General features: G+C 45.0%; 1 protein-coding gene across 3 annotated transcripts in view; it reads right to left on the bottom strand.

Moving 5' to 3' along the window:
* stard13a (StAR related lipid transfer domain containing 13a) overlaps positions 1-22,009 on the bottom strand; it is a 177,410-nt gene that overhangs the window by 133,193 nt on the left and 22,208 nt on the right. For all 3 annotated transcript variants that reach the window (XM_045690197.1, XM_045690196.1, XM_045690198.1), the window contains one exon: positions 10,156-10,186. In XM_045690197.1, coding sequence (XP_045546153.1) covers positions 10,156-10,186 — 31 coding nt within the window. The remainder of the gene's footprint in view (positions 1-10,155; positions 10,187-22,009) is intronic.

The raw sequence follows: 22,009 nt of genomic DNA, 5'->3' as shown, positions 1-22,009 counted from the left end.
TTCTCTCCCCTTTATTCTCTCCCCTTTATTCTCTCCCCTTTATTCTCTTATCCCTTTATTCTCTATCCCTTTATTCTCTCCCCTTTATTCTCTATCCCTTTATTCTCTCCCCTTTATTCTCTCACCCTTTATTCTCTCCCCCTTTATTCTCTCCCCTTTATTCTCTCCCCCTTTATTCTCTCCCCTTTATTCTCTCCCCCTTTATTCTCTATCCCTTTATTCTCTCCCCTTTATTCTCTCCCCTTTATTCTCTCCCCCTTTATTCTCTATCCCTTTATTCTCTTATCCCTTTACTCTCTCCCCCTTTATTCTCTATCCCTTTATTCTCTCCCCTTTATTCTCTCCCCTTTATTCTCTCACCCTTTATTCTCTATCCCTTTATTCTCTCCCCCTTTATTCTCTCCCCCTTTATTCTCTCCCCTTTATTCTCTCCCCTTTATTCTCTATCCCTTTATTCTCTCCCCTTTATTCTCTCACCCTTTATTCTCTCCCCCTTTATTCTCTCCCATTTATTCTCTCCCCCTTTATTCTCTCCCCTTTATTCTCTCCCCCTTTATTCTCTATCCCTTTATTCTCTCCCCTTTATTCTCTATCCCTTTATTCTCTTATCCCTTTATTCTCTCCCCTTTATTCTCTTATCCCTTTATTCTCTATCCCTTTATTCTCTATCCCTTTATTCTCTCCCCTTTATTCTCTCCCCCTTTATTCTCTCCCCTTTATTCTCTCCCCTTTATTCTCTCACCCTTTATTCTCTATCCCTTTATTCTCTCCCCTTTATTCTCTCCCCTTTATTCTCTATCCCTTTATTCTCTCCCCTTTATTCTCTATCCCTTTATTCTCTCCCCTTTATTCTCTCCCCCTTTATTCTCTCCCCTTTATTCTCTCCCCTTTATTCTCTCCCCCTTTATTCTCTATCCCTTTATTCTCTCCCCTTTATTCTCTCCCCCTTTATTCTCTCCCCTTTATTCTCTCCCCTTTATTCTCTCCCCTTTATTCTCTTATCCCTTTATTCTCTATCCCTTTATTCTCTATCCCTTTATTCTCTATCCCTTTCTCTCCCCCTTTATTCTCTCCCCTTTATTCTCTTATCCCTTTATTCTCTATCCCTTTATTCTCTATCCCTTTATTCTCTCCCCTTTATTCTCTCCCCCTTTATTCTCTCCCCTTTATTCTCTCCCCCTTTATTCTCTCCCCTTTATTCTCTTATCCCTTTATTCTCTATCCCTTTATTGTCTCCCCTTTATTCTCTATCCCTTTATTCTCTCCCCTTTATTCTCTCACCCTTTATTCTCTCCCCCTTTATTCTCTCCCCTTTATTCTCTCCCCTTTATTCTCTCCCCCTTTATTCTCTATCCCTTTATTCTCTATCCCTTTATTCTCTATCCCTTTCTCTCCCCCTTTATTCTCTCCCCTTTATTCTCTCCCCTTTATTCTCTCCCCCTTTATTCTCTATCCCTTTATTCTCTATCCCTTTATTCTCTATCCCTTTATTCTCTCCCCTTTATTCTCTCCCCTTTATTCTCTCTCCCTTTATTCTCTATCCCTTTATTCTCTATCCCTTTATTCTCTTATCCCTTTATTCTCTCCCCTTTATTCTCTATCCCTTTATTCTCTCCCCTTTATTCTCTCCCCTTTATTCTCTTATCCCTTTATTCTCTCCCCTTTATTCTCTCCCCTTTATTCTCTCCCCTTTATTCTCTCCCCTTTATTCTCTCCCCTTTATTCTCTATCCCTTTATTCTCTCCCCTTTATTCTCTCCCCTTTATTCTCTTATCCCTTTATTCTCTCCCCTTTATTCTCTCCCCTTTATTCTCTCCCCTTTATTCTCTCCCTTTATTCTCTCCCCTTTATTCTCTTATCCCTTTATTCTCTATCCCTTTATTCTCTATCCCTTTATTCTCTCCCCTTTATTCTCTCCCCTTTATTCTCTCCCCTTTATTCTCTCCCCTTTATTCTCTATCCCTTTATTCTCTATCCCTTTATTCTCTATCCCTTTATTCTCTTATCCCTTTATTCTCTCCCCTTTATTCTCTATCCCTTTATTCTCTATCCCTTTCTCTCCCCCTTTATTCTCTCACCCTTTATACTCTGCGTGTGTGTGCATTCAATGTTTTCTCAGCAGTATAAATGCTGAATATCAACAATTCATGAAAACACTGCCAACTCTATTTCCATCCATCTATTTACAGTATCTCTCTCTCTCTCTCTCTCTGTCTCTCTGTCTCTCTCTGTCTCTCCCTGTCTCTCCCTGTCTCTCTCTGTCCCTGTCTCCCTGTCTCCCTGTGTGGAATCCAGGACTATTTCGTGGGATGGTTAAAAATAATAAATGTAACATCTCTGATCTGGGTCAGCTTCTCTGGGAGAGAGGGATGGAGAGATGGAGGGATGGATGGATGGAGAGGAATGAAAATATCCTCAGCTGTAGCAGCCATGGTAAACAGTGGGGTCTTATAAAGGCCTAGTTCTAAACACTACACTGGCTTTATTTACTTGTCTATGTTTAGGAGAGCCCTTCATCCCCCTTCATCCCCCCTCTACATTCTCATTACTTTCTCATACTCCCTCCTCCACATCCTCCAAGAGGGGCCTCTCTCCCTCCCTCTCTCCCCAGGGACTGGGACTTTTCCTGGGCTTGGTAACGTCATCACTCCCCCTGAGGTCTGGGGCTATCTCTGTCTCGCTCAACATAATACAACACAGCACATTGCCCTCTAGAGCAGCAACAGTCGATCACAGAGCAGCCCACAGAATCAGACCAAGGTAACCGCACACAGAGCAGTCTGTCTCTGGTTGCATTCCAAATTACACCCTATTCCCTTTAGAGTCCAATACATCTGACCCGAGCCCTATGGGACGCTGTCACAATTAGTGCACTATAAAGGGTATGCACCCTATCTCTGTCTGGTCAGGCTATATGAGGTTATAGTCAGCTCTACTATCTCTGTCTGGTCAGGCTGTATGAGGATATAGTCAGCTCTACTATCTCTGTCTAGTCAGGCTATATGAGGATATAGTCAGCTCTACTATCTCTGTCTGGTCAGGCTATATGAGGATATAGTCAGCTCTACTATCTCTGTCTGGTCAAGCTGTATGAGGTTATAGTCAGCTCTACTATCTCTGTCTGGTCAAGCTGTATGAGGATATAGTCAGCTCTACTATCTCTGTCTGGTCAGGCTATATGAGGTTATAGTCAGCTCTACTATCTCTGTCTGGTCAGGCTATATGAGGATATAGTCAGCTCTACTATCTCTGTCTGGTCAGGCTATATGAGGTTATAGTCAGCTCTACTATCTCTGTCTGGTCAGGCTATATGAGGTTATAGTCAGCTCTACTATCTCTGTCTGGTCAGGCTATATGAGGATATAGTCAGCTCTACTATCTCTGTCTGGTCCGGCTATATGAGGATATAGTCAGCTCTACTATCTCTGTCTGGTCAGGCTATATGAGGTTATAGTCAGCTCTACTATCTCTGTCTGGTCAAGCTGTATGAGGATATAGTCAGCTCTACTATCTCTGTCTGGTCAGGCTATATGAGGTTATAGTCAGCTCTACTATCTCTGTCTGGTCAGGCTGTATGAGGATATAGTCAGCTCTACTATCTCTGTCTGGTCAGGCTATATGAGGTTATAGTCAGCTCTACTATCTCTGTCTGGTCAGGCTATATGAGGATATAGTCAGCTCTACTATCTCTGTCTGGTGAGACTATATGAGGATATAGTCAGCTCTACTATCTCTGTCTGGTCAGGCTATATGAGGTTATAGTCAGCTCTACTATCTCTGTCTGGTGAGACTATATGAGGATATAGTCAGCTCTACTATCTCTGTCTGGTGAGACTATATGAGGATATAGTCAGCTCTACTATCTCTGTCTGGTCAGGCTATATGAGGTTATAGTCAGCTCTACTATCTCTGTCTGGTCAGGCTATATGAGGATATAGAAGACAGTAATTAGCTAATGTTGCAGAACCAACAGACATATGGTTGACTGTGGCATCTTTAGCCAACCCCCCCGGGTATTGTAGGTCAATACACATTAGTCTGATGAGAGAGACAACCTATGTGTCCCAATCCGCACCCTTTTCCCTATGTAGTGCACTACTTTTAACCAGAACCCTATGGGCCCTGGTCAAAACTATTGGGACGTGGCCTATGCCAAATGCAGCGTTAAGCACTTACTCTTTGTCATACAGGGTTAAGTAATAAAGATGAATGAAGTACACGTTAATGAATATAGATCTGGTTCTCTCTCAAGTGGAGAGGTCAATCCATCAAAGGTATTTTACAAAGTCCTTTTAATATCAGCAGTTTTCACAAAGTGCTGATGCAGAAACCCAACCTCAAACCCCCAAACAGCAAGCAATGCAGATGTAGAAACACGATGGCTAGGAAAAACTCCCTAGAAAGGCAGGAACCTAGGAAGAAACCTGGAAAAGAACCAGATTTAGCCAGGGGTGTTGAACATCTTGGTCATGTACTGTTATAATCTCCACCCGGCACAGCCAGAAGAGGACTGGCCACCTCTCATAGCCTGGTTCCTCTCTAAGTTTCCTCCTAGGTTCTGGCCATTCTAGCGAGTTTTTGCTAGCCACCATGCTTCTATATCTGCATTGCTTGCTGTTTGGGGTTTTAGGCTGGGTTTCTGTACAGAACTTTGTGACATCAAATTCAAATCAAATCAAATGTATTTATAAAGCCCTTCTTACATCAGCTGATATCTCAAAGTGCTGTACAGAAACCCAGTCTAAAACCCCACACAGCAAGCAATGCAGGTGTAGAAGCTGATGTAAAAAGGGCTTTATAAATACATGATAAATATATGATTGATTGTCGTTGGGAGGTTGACAGGAGGTTGAGGGTAGGTTGAGGGGTGGTTGTGGGGAGGTTGAGGGGTGGTTGTGGGGAGGTTGTGGGGTGGTTGTGGGGTGGTTGTGGGGAGGTTAAAAGGAGGTTGAGAGAGTGAACAAAAGTGTTCATGGAAAACAAAAAGCAGTTTACTCGTCCTTTAAAACTAACTAAAATGATCCAATCTATAGCTAGCTAACGAAATGACTAATGTTAGCTCTACATAGCTAGATAGCTAGCTAACAAAATTACTAACGTTAGCTCTACATAGCTAGATAGATAGCTAACAAAATGACTAAAGTTAGCTCTACATAGCTAGATAGCTAGCTAACAAAATTACTAACGTTAGCTCTACATAGCTAGATAGCTAGCTAACGAAATGACTAATGTTAGCTCTACATAGCTAGATAGCTAGCTAACGAAATGACTAATGTTAGCTCTACATAGCTAGATAGCTAGTTAACATTAGATAGCTAGATTGATGAAATCATCCAGCCAGCAGCTAATGTTAATCATTTAGACTCACTGAATAAATATGTTTGGCTAAAGAATAAAGGATAAAGGAGATACAACTATCCATTGCTGGCCAAGGCCAAGGGATACTGAAGTTCCTGAACAGATTAGTCAGCCAGTTTGTTAGTCCAGTGAGCTGACAATGGACCTGATCGGACAGCTCAGAGCTTCTGCTCATTTCTGTCCATAAAAACAAATGGATTGGTGGAAGAGGCAGGGCAGGCCAGGAGCAAGGAAGGAGGGTGTGGTCAAGCAAGGCATCCCCCGAGGCTAAATGCCCTAAGGTTTTTATCAGAGCAGGCGTAGATTAGTTTCACCTTTTTTCTTTTCCCGACACACACACACACACACACACACACACACACACACACACACACACACACACACACACACACACACACACACACACACACACAACCTTTAGCTAGACCTGAGGCGGTGGACACCTGAATGGAAAACCATACCTCTCTCCCACTTCCCATATCCTCACAAGGCCCACTAGTACAGCCAGAATGACACGACGGAATGGGCGTGCCTCTGTGTGGTCAGACAACCACTGTGTGGTCAGAGAGAACCACTGTGTGGTCAGAGAGAACCACTGTGTGGTCAGAGAGAACCACTGTGTGTGGTCAGAGAGAACCACTGTGTGGTCAGAGAGAACCACTGTGTGGTCAGAGAGAACCACTGTGTGTGGTCAGAGAGAACCACTGTGTGGTCAGAGAGAACCACTGTGTGGTCAGAGAACTGCTGTGTGGTCAGAGAGAACCGCTGTGTGGTCAGAGAGAACCACTGTGTGGTCAGAGAGAACCACTGTGTGGTCAGAGAGAACCACAGTGTGGTCAGAGATAACCGCTGTGTGGTCAGAGAACCACTGTGTGGTCAGAGAGAACCACTGTGTGGTCAGAGAGAACCACTGTGTGGTCAGAGAGAACCACTGTGTGTGTATGATGAGACTGTGGGATTAAAGCAGAGTTGTGATAGAGTTGAGTTGTTGATCAGTGAGAGAAGGAGCAGAGCAGCTAAGCTGATAAGACTACAAAAATAATGTTCCAGAATTACATATTCATTCTCCTGCTAGAGGAAATGGATTGGAAATAAATCATTGCATCTTTACAGAGATTAAAGGTCTCTGCTACTACATTGAAGGGAGGTTGTGGGGTGGTTGTACGAAGGTTGTGGGGAGGTTGTACAAAGGTTGTGGGGAGGTTTGGGTTGTGTGGAGGTTGAGGGGGGGGGGGTTGAGGGAGGTTTGATTTGAGTCATTGCTAGACTGTGCAATATGCACATATCTAAACTGTCTATCCACAGTGAGAGAGAGGAGAGAGAGAGAGAGAGAGAGAGAGAGAGAGAGAGAGAGAGAGAGAGAGAGAGAGAGAGAGAGAGAGAGAGAGAGAGAGAGAGAGAGAGAGGACAGCAAAGCAACACAATTAGACCCAACCAAGTCATGAGAAAACAAAAAGATAATTACTTGACACATTGGAAAGAATTAACAAAAAAACAGAGCAAACTAGAATGCTATTTGTTCCTAAACAGAGAGTACACAGTGACAGAATACCTGACCACTGTGACTGACCCAAACTTAAGGAAAGCTTTGACCTTTACAGACTCAGTGAGCATAGCCTTGCTATTGAGAGAGACCACTGTAGGCAGACCAGGCTCTCAAGAGAAGACAGGCTATGTGCACACTGCCCACAAAACGAGGTGGAAACTGAGCTGCACTTCCTAACCTCCTGCCAAATGTATGACCATATTAGAGACACATATTTCCCTCAGATTACACAGAACCACAAAGAATTTTAAAACAAATCAAATTTTGCCATATCTACTGGGTGAAATACCACAATGTGCCATCACAGCGGAAATATTTGTGACCTGATGCCACAAGAAAAGGGGCAACCAGTGAAGAACAAACACCATTGTAAATACAACCCATATTTATGTTTATTTATTTTCCCTTTTGTACTTTAACTATTTGTACATCGTTACAACACTGTATATATACATAATATGACATTTAAAATCTCTTTATTCTTTTGGAACTTCTGCGAGTGTAATGTTTACTGTGAATGAAAAGAAAATCACTTTTGTTTATTATCTATTTCACTTGCTTTGGCATTGTAAACACATGTTTCCCATGCCAATAAAGCCCTTAAATTGAATTGAGAGAGAGAAGAGAGAGAGAGAGAAGAGAGAGCGAGAGAGAGAGAGCGAGAGAGCAGAGAGAGAGAGAGCAGAGAGAGAGAGCGAGAGCAGAGAGAGAGAGAGAGAGTAGAGAGAAAGAGAGAGCAGAGAGAGAGGGAGAGAGGGAGAGAGAGAGAGAGAGAGAGAGAGAGAGAGAGAGAGAGAGAGAGAGAGAGAGACGTGGCTTTAGTATAGGTTCTCTCTCTGCTACAACTTCTATAGTATAAATCTATATTCCCTACATGGTGCATATAGGCCCTGGTCAACAATAGTGCAATATATATTGGGATGCAGACTGATGCCAGGAAGGGTCTTCCCCTCAGCCCTAACTGAAGATAAACTAACAACCTCTGGACAACCTCAGGATAATGTTCCATGCTCTGAGGTTAGAAGGAGTCTAGTGTAGAATGCTATGGCCAACCTTCAATCAGACAGACAACAGAGTGAATGTGAGGAGAGATCTAACATACTACAATATCATATCTTCAGACGTAGGCTGACATGCAGACCACACACACAGGACACACCATCGCACACAAACGCGCACACACACACACACACACACACACACACACACACACACACACACACACACACACACACACACACACACACACACACACACACACACACACACACACACACACATCCTCTTGTGAGGTCGATAGTGGCATAACCCCTAACCTCCCAGCAGCCTCTGGAGTGTCATTACCCAAACTGCACCTCTTCCTGCTGGACTATCAGTGACAGTAACGTGACCCGGGTCTAGGCTGGTGGTGCCACCCTGAACACACACACACACACACACACACACACACACACACACACACACACACACATACACACACACACACACACAGCCATGCATACACGTAAACACTTTGTCCCTATTAAAACACACAGAATGTCACCCTGTCGCCACGATAACTCCCTGTGGTCGCCATGACGCCTGTGCCTGTCAATCAGAAAGGACACAGTCCAAGACGTGAACAACAGCCAAAGGCTCCTTCATCTCAGAAAGATGCTCTTTTCTCCTAGCCTGGTCTCCAATCGGTTTGTGCTGTTATGCCAACTCCCGTATAGGAACCAGGCTACCCGTCTCCATGGAGCGGCGCCAGGGCGCCAGGCGCCAGGGGTCTGAATAAAGGATAAGCTATACACTGGCCAGTTTATTAGGTACACCACCCCGTTCACCAAAAATAGTTCGCTTCTACAGACAGTGTGTCATGTGGCCGTGGCTTGCTATATAAAACAGGCAGACAGGCATCGAGACATTCAGTTACCGTTTCGATTGAACGTTAGAACGGGCGAAACGAGTGACCTAAGCGACCTTGAGTGTGGTGTGATCGTCGGTGCCAGGTCCTCCTCCTGGGCTCTTCACACACAACATTGTCTCTAGGGGTTTACGGCGAACGGAGCGACCTCAGCGGGTTCCTCTCCCGTCAGCTTAAAACGACAACAAGAAGTGGGTCCAGTGGGCAGGCGATCACCAACACTGGACAACTGAGGAGTGGAATAACATCACCTGGTCCAATGAATCGTGGTTCCTGTTACGTCATGCTGATGACAGAGTCAGGATTTGGCGTCAACAGCACGAGTCAGAGGTTGGTGGCACCTTAATTGGGGAGAATGGACTGGTGGTAATGACTGGAGCGGAATCAGTGGAATGGAATCAAATAGATCAAACCCTTGGGTTTCTAGGTGAATCATGGTTCCTGTTACGTCATGCTGATGACAGAGTCAGGATGTGGTGTAAACAGCATGAGTCCATGGCCCCATCCTGCCTGCTGTTAACGGTACAGGCTGGTGGAGGTGGTGTAATAGTGGGGGGAATGTTTTCCTGCCACACGTTAGGTCCCTTGATACCAATTGAGCAACATTACCAAGCCCCAGAGAATTCAGGCTGTTCTGGAGGCAAAGGGAGGTCCGACCCGGTTCTAAGTAAGTGTACCTAGTAAACGGCCAGCGAGTGCATATGAACTTTTTCCAAGTCTCTTCGCAGCACTGGGGCTCTGAGCCCAATACTGACTCCATAAGGTCATTCAAAAATCATTCTTCCTGTCTCCATATACTGTACAATAATCAATGTATTGATAATCCAATTGAGCATTTGTATTGATGAGTGAAATGACAGAAGACATCTTAACAGACATTCTGGTGTAGATGTTAACTACTGTAGCTGGATGTAGCCTGATAACCTATAATACAGCATCAGACCATGTGACCATGGAAGGAATGTCCTGGACAGAACATTTAAACCATTCACAGCACATTCTACCAATTCCTGTCTTATCAACCACAAACCACAGTAAATCACCCACAGAGTGTGTGTGTCTGTCCGTCCGTCCGTCCGTCTGTCCGTGTGTGTGTGTGTGCGTGTGTGTGTGTGTGTGTGGGTGTGTGTGTCTGTGTGTGTGTGTGTGTGTGTGTGTGTGTGTGTGTGTGTGTGTGTGTGTGTGTGTGTGTGTGTGTGTGTGTGTGTGTGTGTGTGTGTGTGCGTGTGTGTGCGTGTGTGTGTGTGCGTGTGTGCGTGTGTGCGTGTGTGCGTGTGTGTGTGTGTGAGATTACTTCAGGGCGGTTGAGGTTTGACACACACACCAGATAAAGAGGTCATCTTACCTTCTGATTCGCTGGGCATCCTGCTTTCACCCTGACAGGAGACAGAGACAGAGAGACAATGAGTATCACACACACACACACACACACACACACACACACACACACACACACACACACACACACACACACACACACACACACACACACACACACACACACACACACACACATAGTGGGATCCAGTATCTAAATACATATATTAAACAGTATATTCCTCCAGTCTGATGGTTCAGTATCTAAATATATGTATTAAACAGTATATTCCTCCAGTCTGATGGTTCAGTGTCTATCAGGTTTATTGTGTACATCCCAAATGGCACCCTATTCCCTATTCCCTACCAGGGCCCATAAGGCTCTACATAAGGTACAGGCTGCCATTTGAGACAGACCCATAGTCAACCACTATTACATGACTTCAGTGGGATTATGCTGCACAGGGGAGAAGTACTGGATGTTGTTCTTGGAGGGGCTGTGTGTGTGTGTGTGTGTGTGTGTGTGTGTGTGTGTGTGAGAAGGAGAGCGAGAGAAGTGGACAGAGAGAGAGAGAGAGAGAGCAGAACAGTCTATTTTATATAGTGCTTAACCTTATTTAAGATCCTGTGTTTATACCCCTGAGTGTAAGTGTGGGTTGTGTTTGTGTGTGTGTGTGTGTGTGTGGATTAGACAGCTGTTGTGTAGGCATGGTGCGAGGGAAACTCTTGGAGTGTGTGTGTGTGTGTGTGTGTGTGTGTGTGTGTGTGTGTGTGTGTGTGTGTGTGTGTGTGTGTGTGTGTGTGTGTGTGTGTGTGTGTGTGAGAGAGAGAGAGAGAGAGAGAGAGAGAGAGAGAGAGAGAGAGAGAGAGAGAGAGAGAGATAGAGAGAGAGATACAGAGAGATAGAGAGAGAGATACAGAGAAAGAGAGAGAGAGAGAGAGAGAGAGAGGGATACAGAGAAAGAGAGAGAGAGAGAGAGAGAGAGAGAGAGAGAGGGATACAGAGAGAGAGAGAGAGAGAGAGAGAGAGGGATACAGAGAAAAGAGAGAGAGAGAGAGAGAGAGAGAGAGAGAGAGAGAGAGAGAGGGATACAGAGAGAGAGAGAGATACAGAGAAAGAGAGAGAGAGAGATACAGAGAAGAGAGAGAGAGAGAGAGAGAGAGAGAGAGAGATACAGAGAAAGAGAGAGATGGAGATACAGAGAAAGAGAGATACAGAGAGAGAGAGAGAGAGAGAGAGAGAGAGCAGAGCAGTCTACTTTATATAATGATTAACATCATTTAAGATCCTGTGTTTATACCCCTGAGAATAAAGTGTAAGTGTGTATGTGGGTTGTGTGTGTGTGTGTGTGTGTGTGTGTGTGTGTGTGTGTGTGTGTGTGTGTGTGTGTGTGTGTGTGTGTGTGTGTGTGTGTGTGTGTGTGTGTGTGTGTGTGTGTGTGTGTGTGTGTGTGTGTGGTTTAGACAGCTGTTGTATAGTCATGGTAATGGGGAAACTCAGTCTGATCCCACGACCCTAGCACCCGAACCTCCTCTATGCATACACACACACAACCACTCACGTACACACAAACACAAACACGTACACACAAACACGTACACACAACCACGTACACACAAACACGTACACACAAACACGTACACACAAACACAAACACAAACACGTACACACAAACACAAACACGTACACACAAACACAAACACGTACACACAAACACGTACACACAAACACAAACACGTACACACAAACACGTACACACAAACACGTACACACAAACACAAACACAAACACGTACACACAAACACAAACACGTACACACAAACACAAACACGTACACACAAACACGTACACACAAACACAAACACAAACACGTACACACAAACACAAACACGTACACACAAACACAAACACGTACACACAAACACGTACACACAAACACAAACACAAACACGTACACACAAACACAAACACGTACACACAAACACAAACACGTACACACAAACACGTACACACAAACACAAACACAAACACGTACACACAAACACAAACACACAAACACAAACACGTACACACAAACACGTACACACAAACACAAACACACAAACACAAACACGTACACACAAACACAAACACACAAACACAAACACGTACACACAAACACGTACACACAAACACAAACACACAAACACAAACACGTACACACAAACACAAACACACAAACACAAACACGTACACACAAACACGTACACACAAACACAAACACACAAACACAAACACGTACACACAAACACAAACACGTACACACAAACACAAACACACAAACACAAACACGTACACACAAACACGTACACACAAACACAAACACACAAACACAAACACGTACACACAAACACAAACACACAAACACAAACACGTACACACAAACACGTACACACAAACACAAACACACAAACACAAACACGTACACACAAACACAAACACACAAACACAAACACGTACACACAAACACGTACACACAAACACAAACACACAAACACAAACACGTACACACAAACACAAACACGTTTTCTGGGTTTCCCCCAGATCATCACCGATCCTCCATCAAATTTCACCTGGAGAGGACTACAAGTCACAGTGGATACTAGACCTGGAGAGAACTACAAGTCATAGAGGATACTAGACCTGGAGAGAACTACAAGTCATAGTGGATACTAGACCTGGAGAGGACTACAAGTCATAGTGGATACTAGACCTGGAGAGGACTACAAGTCACAGTGGATACTAGACCTGGAGAGGACTACAAGTCATAGTGGATACTAGACCTGGAGAGGACTACAAGTCATAGAGGATACTAGACCTGGAGAGGACTACAAGTCATAGAGGATACTAGACCTGGAGAGGACTACAAGTCATAGAGGATACTAGACCTGGAGAGGACTACAAGTCATAGAGGATACTAGACCTGGAGAGGACTACAAGTCATAGAGGATACTAGACCTGGAGAGGACTACAAGTCACAGTGGATACTAGACCTGGAGAGGACTACAAGTCATAGTGGATACTAGACCTGGAGAGGACTACAAGTCATAGTGGATACTAGACCTGGAGAGGACTACAAGTCATAGTGGATACTAGACCTGGAGAGGACTACAAGTCATAGTGGATACTAGACCTGGAGAGGACTACAAGTCATAGTGGATACTAGACCTGGAGAGGACTACAAGTCATAGTGGATACTAGACCTGGAGAGGACTACAAGTCATAGTGGATACTAGACCTGGAGAGGACTACAAGTCATAATGGATACTAGACCTGGAGAGGACTACAAGTCACAGTGGATACTAGACCTGGAGAGGACTACAAGTCATAGAGGATACTAGACCTGGAGAGGACTACAAGTCATAGTGGATACTAGACCTGGAGAGGACTACAAGTCATAGTGGATACTAGACCTGGAGAGGACTACAAGTCATAGAGGATACTAGACCTGGAGAGGCCTACAAGTCACAGTGGATACTAGACCTGGAGAGGACTACAAGTCATAGTGGATACTAGACCTGGAGAGGACTACAAGTCATAGTGGATACTAGACCTGGAGAGGACTACAAGTCATAGAGGATACTAGACCTGGAGAGAACTACAAGTCATAGTGGATACTAGACCTGGAGAGGACTACAAGTCATAGTGGATACTAGACCTGGAGAGGACTACAAGTCACAGTGGATACTAGACCTGGAGAGGACTACAAGTCATAGTGGATACTAGACCTGGAGAGGACTACAAGTCATAGAGGATACTAGACCTGGAGAGGACTACAAGTCATAGAGGATACTAGACCTGGAGAGGACTACAAGTCATAGTGGATACTAGACCTGGAGAGGACTACAAGTCATAGTGGATACTAGACCTGGAGAGGACTACAAGTCATAGTGGATACTAGACCTGGAGAGGACTACAAGTCATAATGGATACTAGACCTGGAGAGGACTACAAGTCATAGTGGATACTAGACCTGGAGAGGACTACAAGTCATAGAGGATACTAGACCTGGAGAGGACTACAAGTCATAGTGGATACTAGACCTGGAGAGGACTACAAGTCATAGTGGATACTAGACCTGGAGAGGACTACAAGTCATAGAGGATACTAGACCTGGAGAGGCCTACAAGTCACAGTGGATACTAGACCTGGAGAGGACTACAAGTCATAGTGGATACTAGACCTGGAGAGGACTACAAGTCATAGTGGATACTAGACCTGGAGAGGACTACAAGTCATAGAGGATACTAGACCTGGAGAGAACTACAAGTCATAGTGGATACTAGACCTGGAGAGGACTACAAGTCATAGTGGATACTAGACCTGGAGAGGACTACAAGTCACAGTGGATACTAGACCTGGAGAGGACTACAAGTCATAGTGGATACTAGACCTGGAGAGGACTACAAGTCATAGAGGATACTAGACCTGGAGAGGACTACAAGTCATAGAGGATACTAGACCTGGAGAGGACTACAAGTCATAGTGGATACTAGACCTGGAGAGGACTACAAGTCATAGTGGATACTAGACCTGGAGAGGACTACAAGTCATAGTGGATACTAGACCTGGAGAGGACTACAAGTCATAGTGGATACTAGACCTGGAGAGGACTACAAGTCATAGTGGATACTAGACCTGGAGAGGACTACAAGTCATAGAGGATACTAGACCTGGAGAGGACTACAAGTCATAGAGGATACTAGACCTGGAGAGGACTACAAGTCATAGTGGATACTAGACCTGGAGAGGACTACAAGTCATAGAGGATACTAGACCTGGAGAGGACTACAAGTCATAGTGGATACTAGACCTGGAGAGGACTACAAGTCATAGTGGATACTAGACCTGGAGAGGACTACAAGTCATAGTGGATACTAGACCTGGAGAGGACTACAAGTCATAGTGGATACTAGACCTGGAGAGGACTACAAGTCATAGTGGATACTAGACCTGGAGAGGACTACAAGTCATAGTGGATACTAGACCTGGAGAGGACTACAAGTCATAGTGGATACTAGACCTGGAGAGGACTACAAGTCATAGTGGATACTAGACCTGGAGAGGACTACAAGTCATAGTGGATACTAGACCTGGAGAGGACTACAAGTCATAGTGGATACTAGACCTGGAGAGGACTACAAGTCATAGTGGATACTAGACCTGGAGAGGACTACAAGTCATAGTGGATACTAGACCTGGAGAGGACTACAAGTCACAGTGGATACTAGACCTGGAGAGGACTACAAGTCATAGAGGATACTAGACCTGGAGAGGACTACAAGTCATAGTGGATACTAGACCTGGAGAGGACTACAAGTCATAGTGGATACTAGACCTGGAGAGGACTACAAGTCATAGAGGATACTAGACCTGGAGAGGACTACAAGTCACAGTGGATACTAGACCTGGAGAGGACTACAAGTCATAGTGGATACTAGACCTGGAGAGGACTACAAGTCATAGTGGATACTAGACCTGGAGAGGACTACAAGTCATAGTGGATACTAGACCTGGAGAGGACTACAAGTCATAGTGGATACTAGACCTGGAGAGGACTACAAGTCATAGTGGATACTAGACCTGGAGAGGACTACAAGTCACAGTGGATACTAGACCTGGAGAGGACTACAAGTCATAGTGGATACTAGACCTGGAGAGGACTACAAGTCATAGTGGATACTAGACCTGGAGAGGACTACAAGTCATAGAGGATACTAGACCTGGAGAGGACTACAAGTCATAGTGGATACTAGACCTGGAGAGGACTACAAGTCATAGTGGATACTAGACCTGGAGAGGACTACAAGTCATAGTGGATACTAGACCTGGAGAGGACTACAAGTCATAGTGGATACTAGACCTGGAGAGGACTACAAGTCATAGTGGATACTAGACCTGGAGAGGACTACAAGTCATAGAGGATACTAGACCTGGAGAGGACTACAAGTCATAGTGGATACTAGACCTGGAGAGGACTACAAGTCATAGTGGATACTAGACCTGGAGAGGACTACAAGTCATAGAGGATACTAGACCTGGAGAGGCCTACAAGTCACAGTGGATACTAGACCTGGAGAGGACTACAAGTCATAGTGGATACTAGACCTGGAGAGGACTACAAGTCATAGTGGATACTAGACCTGGAGAGGACTACAAGTCATAGAGGATACTAGACCTGGAGAGGACTACAAGTCATAGTGGATACTAGACCTGGAGAGGACTACAAGTCATAGTGGATACTAGACCTGGAGAGGACTACAAGTCATAGAGGATACTAGACCTGGAGAGGACTACAAGTCATAGAGGATACTAGACCTGGAGAGGACTACAAGTCATAGTGGATACTAGACCTGGAGAGGACTACAAGTCATAGTGGATACTAGACCTGGAGAGGACTACAAGTCATAGTGGATACTAGACCTGGAGAGGACTACAAGTCATAGTGGATACTAGACCTGGAGAGGACTACAAGTCATAGTGGATACTAGACCTGGAGAGGACTACAAGTCATAGAGGATACTAGACCTGGAGAGGACTACAAGTCATAGTGGATACTAGACCTGGAGAGGACTACAAGTCATAGTGGATACTAGACCTGGAGAGGACTACAAGTCATAGAGGATACTAGACCTGGAGAGGACTACAAGTCATAGTGGATACTAGACCTGGAGAGGACTACAAGTCATAGTGGATACTAGACCTGGAGAGGACTACAAGTCATAGTGGATACTAGACCTGGAGAGGACTACAAGTCATAGTGGATACTAGACCTGGAGAGGACTACAAGTCATAGTGGATACTAGACCTGGAGAGGACTACAAGTCATAGTGGATACTAGACCTGGAGAGGACTACAAGTCATAGTGGATACTAGACCTGGAGAGGACTACAAGTCATAGTGGATACTAGACCTGGAGAGGACTACAAGTCATAGTGGATACTAGACCTGGAGAGGACTACAAGTCATAGTGGATACTAGACCTGGAGAGGACTACAAGTCATAGTGGATACTAGACCTGGAGAGGACTACAAGTCATAGAGGATACTAGACCTGGAGAGGACTACAAGTCATAGTGGATACTAGACCTGGAGAGGACTACAAGTCATAGTGGATACTAGACCTGGAGAGGACTACAAGTCATAGAGGATACTAGACCTGGAGAGGACTACAAGTCATAGTGGATACTAGACCTGGAGAGGACTACAAGTCATAGTGGATACTAGACCTGGAGAGGACTACAAGTCATAGAGGATACTAGACCTGGAGAGGCCTACAAGTCACAGTGGATACTAGACCTGGAGAGGACTACAAGTCATAGTGGATACTAGACCTGGAGAGGACTACAAGTCATAGTGGATACTAGACCTGGAGAGGACTACAAGTCATAGTGGATACTAGACCTGGAGAGGACTACAAGTCACAGTGGATACTAGACCTGGAGAGGACTACAAGTCATAGTGGATACTAGACCTGGAGAGGACTACAAGTCATAGAGGATACTAGACCTGGAGAGGACTACAAGTCATAGAGGATACTAGACCTGGAGAGGACTACAAGTCATAGTGGATACTAGACCTGGAGAGGACTACAAGTCATAGTGGATACTAGACCTGGAGAGGACTACAAGTCATAGTGGATACTAGACCTGGAGAGGACTACAAGTCATAGTGGATACTAGACCTGGAGAGGACTACAAGTCATAGTGGATACTAGACCTGGAGAGGACTACAAGTCATAGAGGATACTAGACCTGGAGAGGACTACAAGTCATAGTGGATACTAGACCTGGAGAGGACTACAAGTCATAGTGGATACTAGACCTGGAGAGGACTACAAGTCATAGAGGATACTAGACCTGGAGAGGACTACAAGTCACAGTGGATACTAGACCTGGAGAGGACTACAAGTCATAGTGGATACTAGACCTGGAGAGGACTACAAGTCATAGTGGATACTAGACCTGGAGAGGACTACAAGTCATAGAGGATACTAGACCTGGAGAGGACTACAAGTCATAGTGGATACTAGACCTGGAGAGGACTACAAGTCATAGTGGATACTAGACCTGGAGAGGACTACAAGTCACAGTGGATACTAGACCTGGAGAGGACTACAAGTCATAGTGGATACTAGACCTGGAGAGGACTACAAGTCATAGTGGATACTAGACCTGGAGAGGACTACAAGTCATAGTGGATACTAGACCTGGAGAGGACTACAAGTCATAGTGGATACTAGACCTGGAGAGGACTACAAGTCATAGTGGATACTAGACCTGGAGAGGACTACAAGTCATAGTGGATACTAGACCTGGAGAGGACTACAAGTCATAGTGGATACTAGACCTGGAGAGGACTACAAGTCATAGTGGATACTAGACCTGGAGAGGACTACAAGTCATAGAGGATACTAGACCTGGAGAGGACTACAAGTCATAGAGGATACTAGACCTGGAGAGGACTACAAGTCATAGTGGATACTAGACCTGGAGAGGACTACAAGTCATAGTGGATACTAGACCTGGAGAGGACTACAAGTCATAGTGGATACTAGACCTGGAGAGGACTACAAGTCATAGTGGATACTAGACCTGGAGAGGACTACAAGTCATAGTGGATACTAGACCTGGAGAGGACTACAAGTCATAGTGGATACTAGACCTGGAGAGGACTACAAGTCATAGTGGATACTAGACCTGGAGAGGACTACAAGTCATAGTGGATACTAGACCTGGAGAGGACTACAAGTCATAGTGGATACTAGACCTGGAGAGGACTACAAGTCATAGTGGATACTAGACCTGGAGAGGACTACAAGTCATAGTGGATACTAGACCTGGAGAGGACTACAAGTCATAGAGGATACTAGACCTGGAGAGGACTACAAGTCATAGTGGATACTAGACCTGGAGAGGACTACAAGTCATAGTGGATACTAGACCTGGAGAGGACTACAAGTCATAGAGGATACTAGACCTGGAGAGGACTACAAGTCATAGTGGATACTAGACCTGGAGAGGACTACAAGTCATAGTGGATACTAGACCTGGAGAGGACTACAAGTCATAGTGGATACTAGACCTGGAGAGGACTACAAGTCATAGTGGATACTAGACCTGGAGGGGACTACAAGTCACAGTGGATACTAGACCTGGAGAGGACTACAAGTCATAGTGGATACTAGACCTGGAGAGGACTACAAGTCATAGAGGATACTAGACCTGGAGAGGACTACAAGTCATAGTGGATACTAGACCTGGAGAGAACTACAAGTCACAGTGGATACTAGACCTGGAGAGGACTACAAGTCATAGTGGATACTAGACCTGGAGAGGACTACAAGTCATAGAGGATACTAGACCTGGAGAGGACTACAAGTCATAGAGGATACTAGACCTGGAGAGGACTACAAGTCACAGTGGATACTAGACCTGGAGAGGACTACAAGTCATAGTGGATACTAGACCTGGAGAGGACTACAAGTCATAGTGGATACTAGACCTGGAGAGGACTACAAGTCATAGTGGATACTAGACCTGGAGAGAACTACAAGTCATAGTGGATACTAGACCTGGAGAGGACTACAAGTCATAGAGGATACTAGACCTGGAGAGGACTACAAGTCATAGAGGATACTAGACCTGGAGAGGACTACAAGTCATAGAGGATACTAGACCTGGAGAGGACTACAAGTCATAGAGGATACTAGACCTGGAGAGGACTACAAGTCATAGAGGATACTAGACCTGGAGAGGACTACAAGTCATAGAGGATACTAGACCTGGAGAGGACTACAAGTCATAGTGGATACTAGACCTGGAGAGGACTACAAGTCATAGTGGATACTAGACCTGGAGAGGACTACAAGTCATAGAGGATACTAGACCTGGAGAGGACTACAAGTCATAGTGGATACTAGACCTGGAGAGGACTACAAGTCGCAGTGGGTGGTGAGACCTGGAGAGGACTACAAGTCACAGTGGATACTAGACCTGGAGAGGACTACAAGTCATAGTGGATACTAGACCTGGAGAGGACTACAAGTCATAGTGGATACTAGACCTGGAGAGGACTACAAGTCATAGAGGATACTAGACCTGGAGAGGACTACAAGTCATAGAGGATACTAGACCTGGAGAGGACTACAAGTCATAGAGGATACTAGACCTGGAGAGGACTACAAGTCATAGTGGATACTAGACCTGGAGAGGACTACAAGTCATAGAGGATACTAGACCTGGAGAGGACTACAAGTCATAGAGGATACTAGACCTGGAGAGGACTACAAGTCATAGTGGATACTAGACCTGGAGAGGACTACAAGTCGCAGTGGGTGGTGAGACCTGGAGAGGACTACAAGTCACAGTGGATACTAGACCTGGAGAGGACTACAAGTCATAGTGGATACTAGACCTGGAGAGGACTACAAGTCATAGTGGATACTAGACCTGGAGAGGACTACAAGTCACAGTGGATACTAGACCTGGAGAGGACTACAAGTCATAGAGGATACTAGACCTGGAGAGGACTACAAGTCATAGTGGATACTAGACCTGGAGAGGACTACAAGTCATAGTGGATACTAGACCTGGAGAGGACTACAAGTCATAGAGGATACTAGACCTGGAGAGGACTACAAGTCATAGTGGATACTAGACCTGGAGAGGACTACAAGTCATAGTGGATACTAGACCTGGAGAGGACTACAAGTCATAGTGGATACTAGACCTGGAGAGGACTACAAGTCATAGTGGATACTAGACCTGGAGGGGACTACAAGTCACAGTGGATACTAGACCTGGAGAGGACTACAAGTCATAGTGGATACTAGACCTGGAGAGGACTACAAGTCATAGAGGATACTAGACCTGGAGAGGACTACAAGTCATAGTGGATACTAGACCTGGAGAGAACTACAAGTCACAGTGGATACTAGACCTGGAGAGGACTACAAGTCATAGTGGATACTAGACCTGGAGAGGACTACAAGTCATAGAGGATACTAGACCTGGAGAGGACTACAAGTCATAGTGGATACTAGACCTGGAGAGGACTACAAGTCACAGTGGATACTAGACCTGGAGAGGACTACAAGTCATAGTGGATACTAGACCTGGAGAGGACTACAAGTCATAGTGGATACTAGACCTGGAGAGGACTACAAGTCATAGTGGATACTAGACCTGGAGAGGACTACAAGTCATAGTGGATACTAGACCTGGAGAGGACTACAAGTCATAGAGGATACTAGACCTGGAGAGGACTACAAGTCATAGAGGATACTAGACCTGGAGAGGACTACAAGTCATAGAGGATACTAGACCTGGAGAGGACTACAAGTCATAGAGGATACTAGACCTGGAGAGGACTACAAGTCATAGAGGATACTAGACCTGGAGAGGACTACAAGTCATAGAGGATACTAGACCTGGAGAGGACTACAAGTCATAGTGGATACTAGACCTGGAGAGGACTACAAGTCATAGAGGATACTAGACCTGGAGAGGACTACAAGTCATAGTGGATACTAGACCTGGAGAGGACTACAAGTCGCAGTGGGTGGTGAGACCTGGAGAGGACTACAAGTCACAGTGGATACTAGACCTGGAGAGGACTACAAGCCACAGTGGATACTAGACCTGGAGAGGACTACAAGTCACAGTGGATACTAGACCTGGAGAGGACTACAAGTCATAGTGGATACTAGACCTGGAGAGAACTACAAGTCATAATGGATACTAGACCTGGAGAGGACTACAAGTCATAGTGGATACTAGACCTGGAGAGGACTACAAGTCATAGTGGATACTAGACCTGGAGAGGACTACAAGTCATAGAGG

Source organism: Salmo salar, chromosome ssa11 (assembly GCF_905237065.1).
Source record: "Salmo salar chromosome ssa11, Ssal_v3.1, whole genome shotgun sequence".
NCBI lineage: Eukaryota > Metazoa > Chordata > Actinopteri > Salmoniformes > Salmonidae > Salmo > Salmo salar.
Note: the sequence above shows the minus strand (reverse complement) of the source record. Positions and strands in the feature narration are given on the sequence as shown.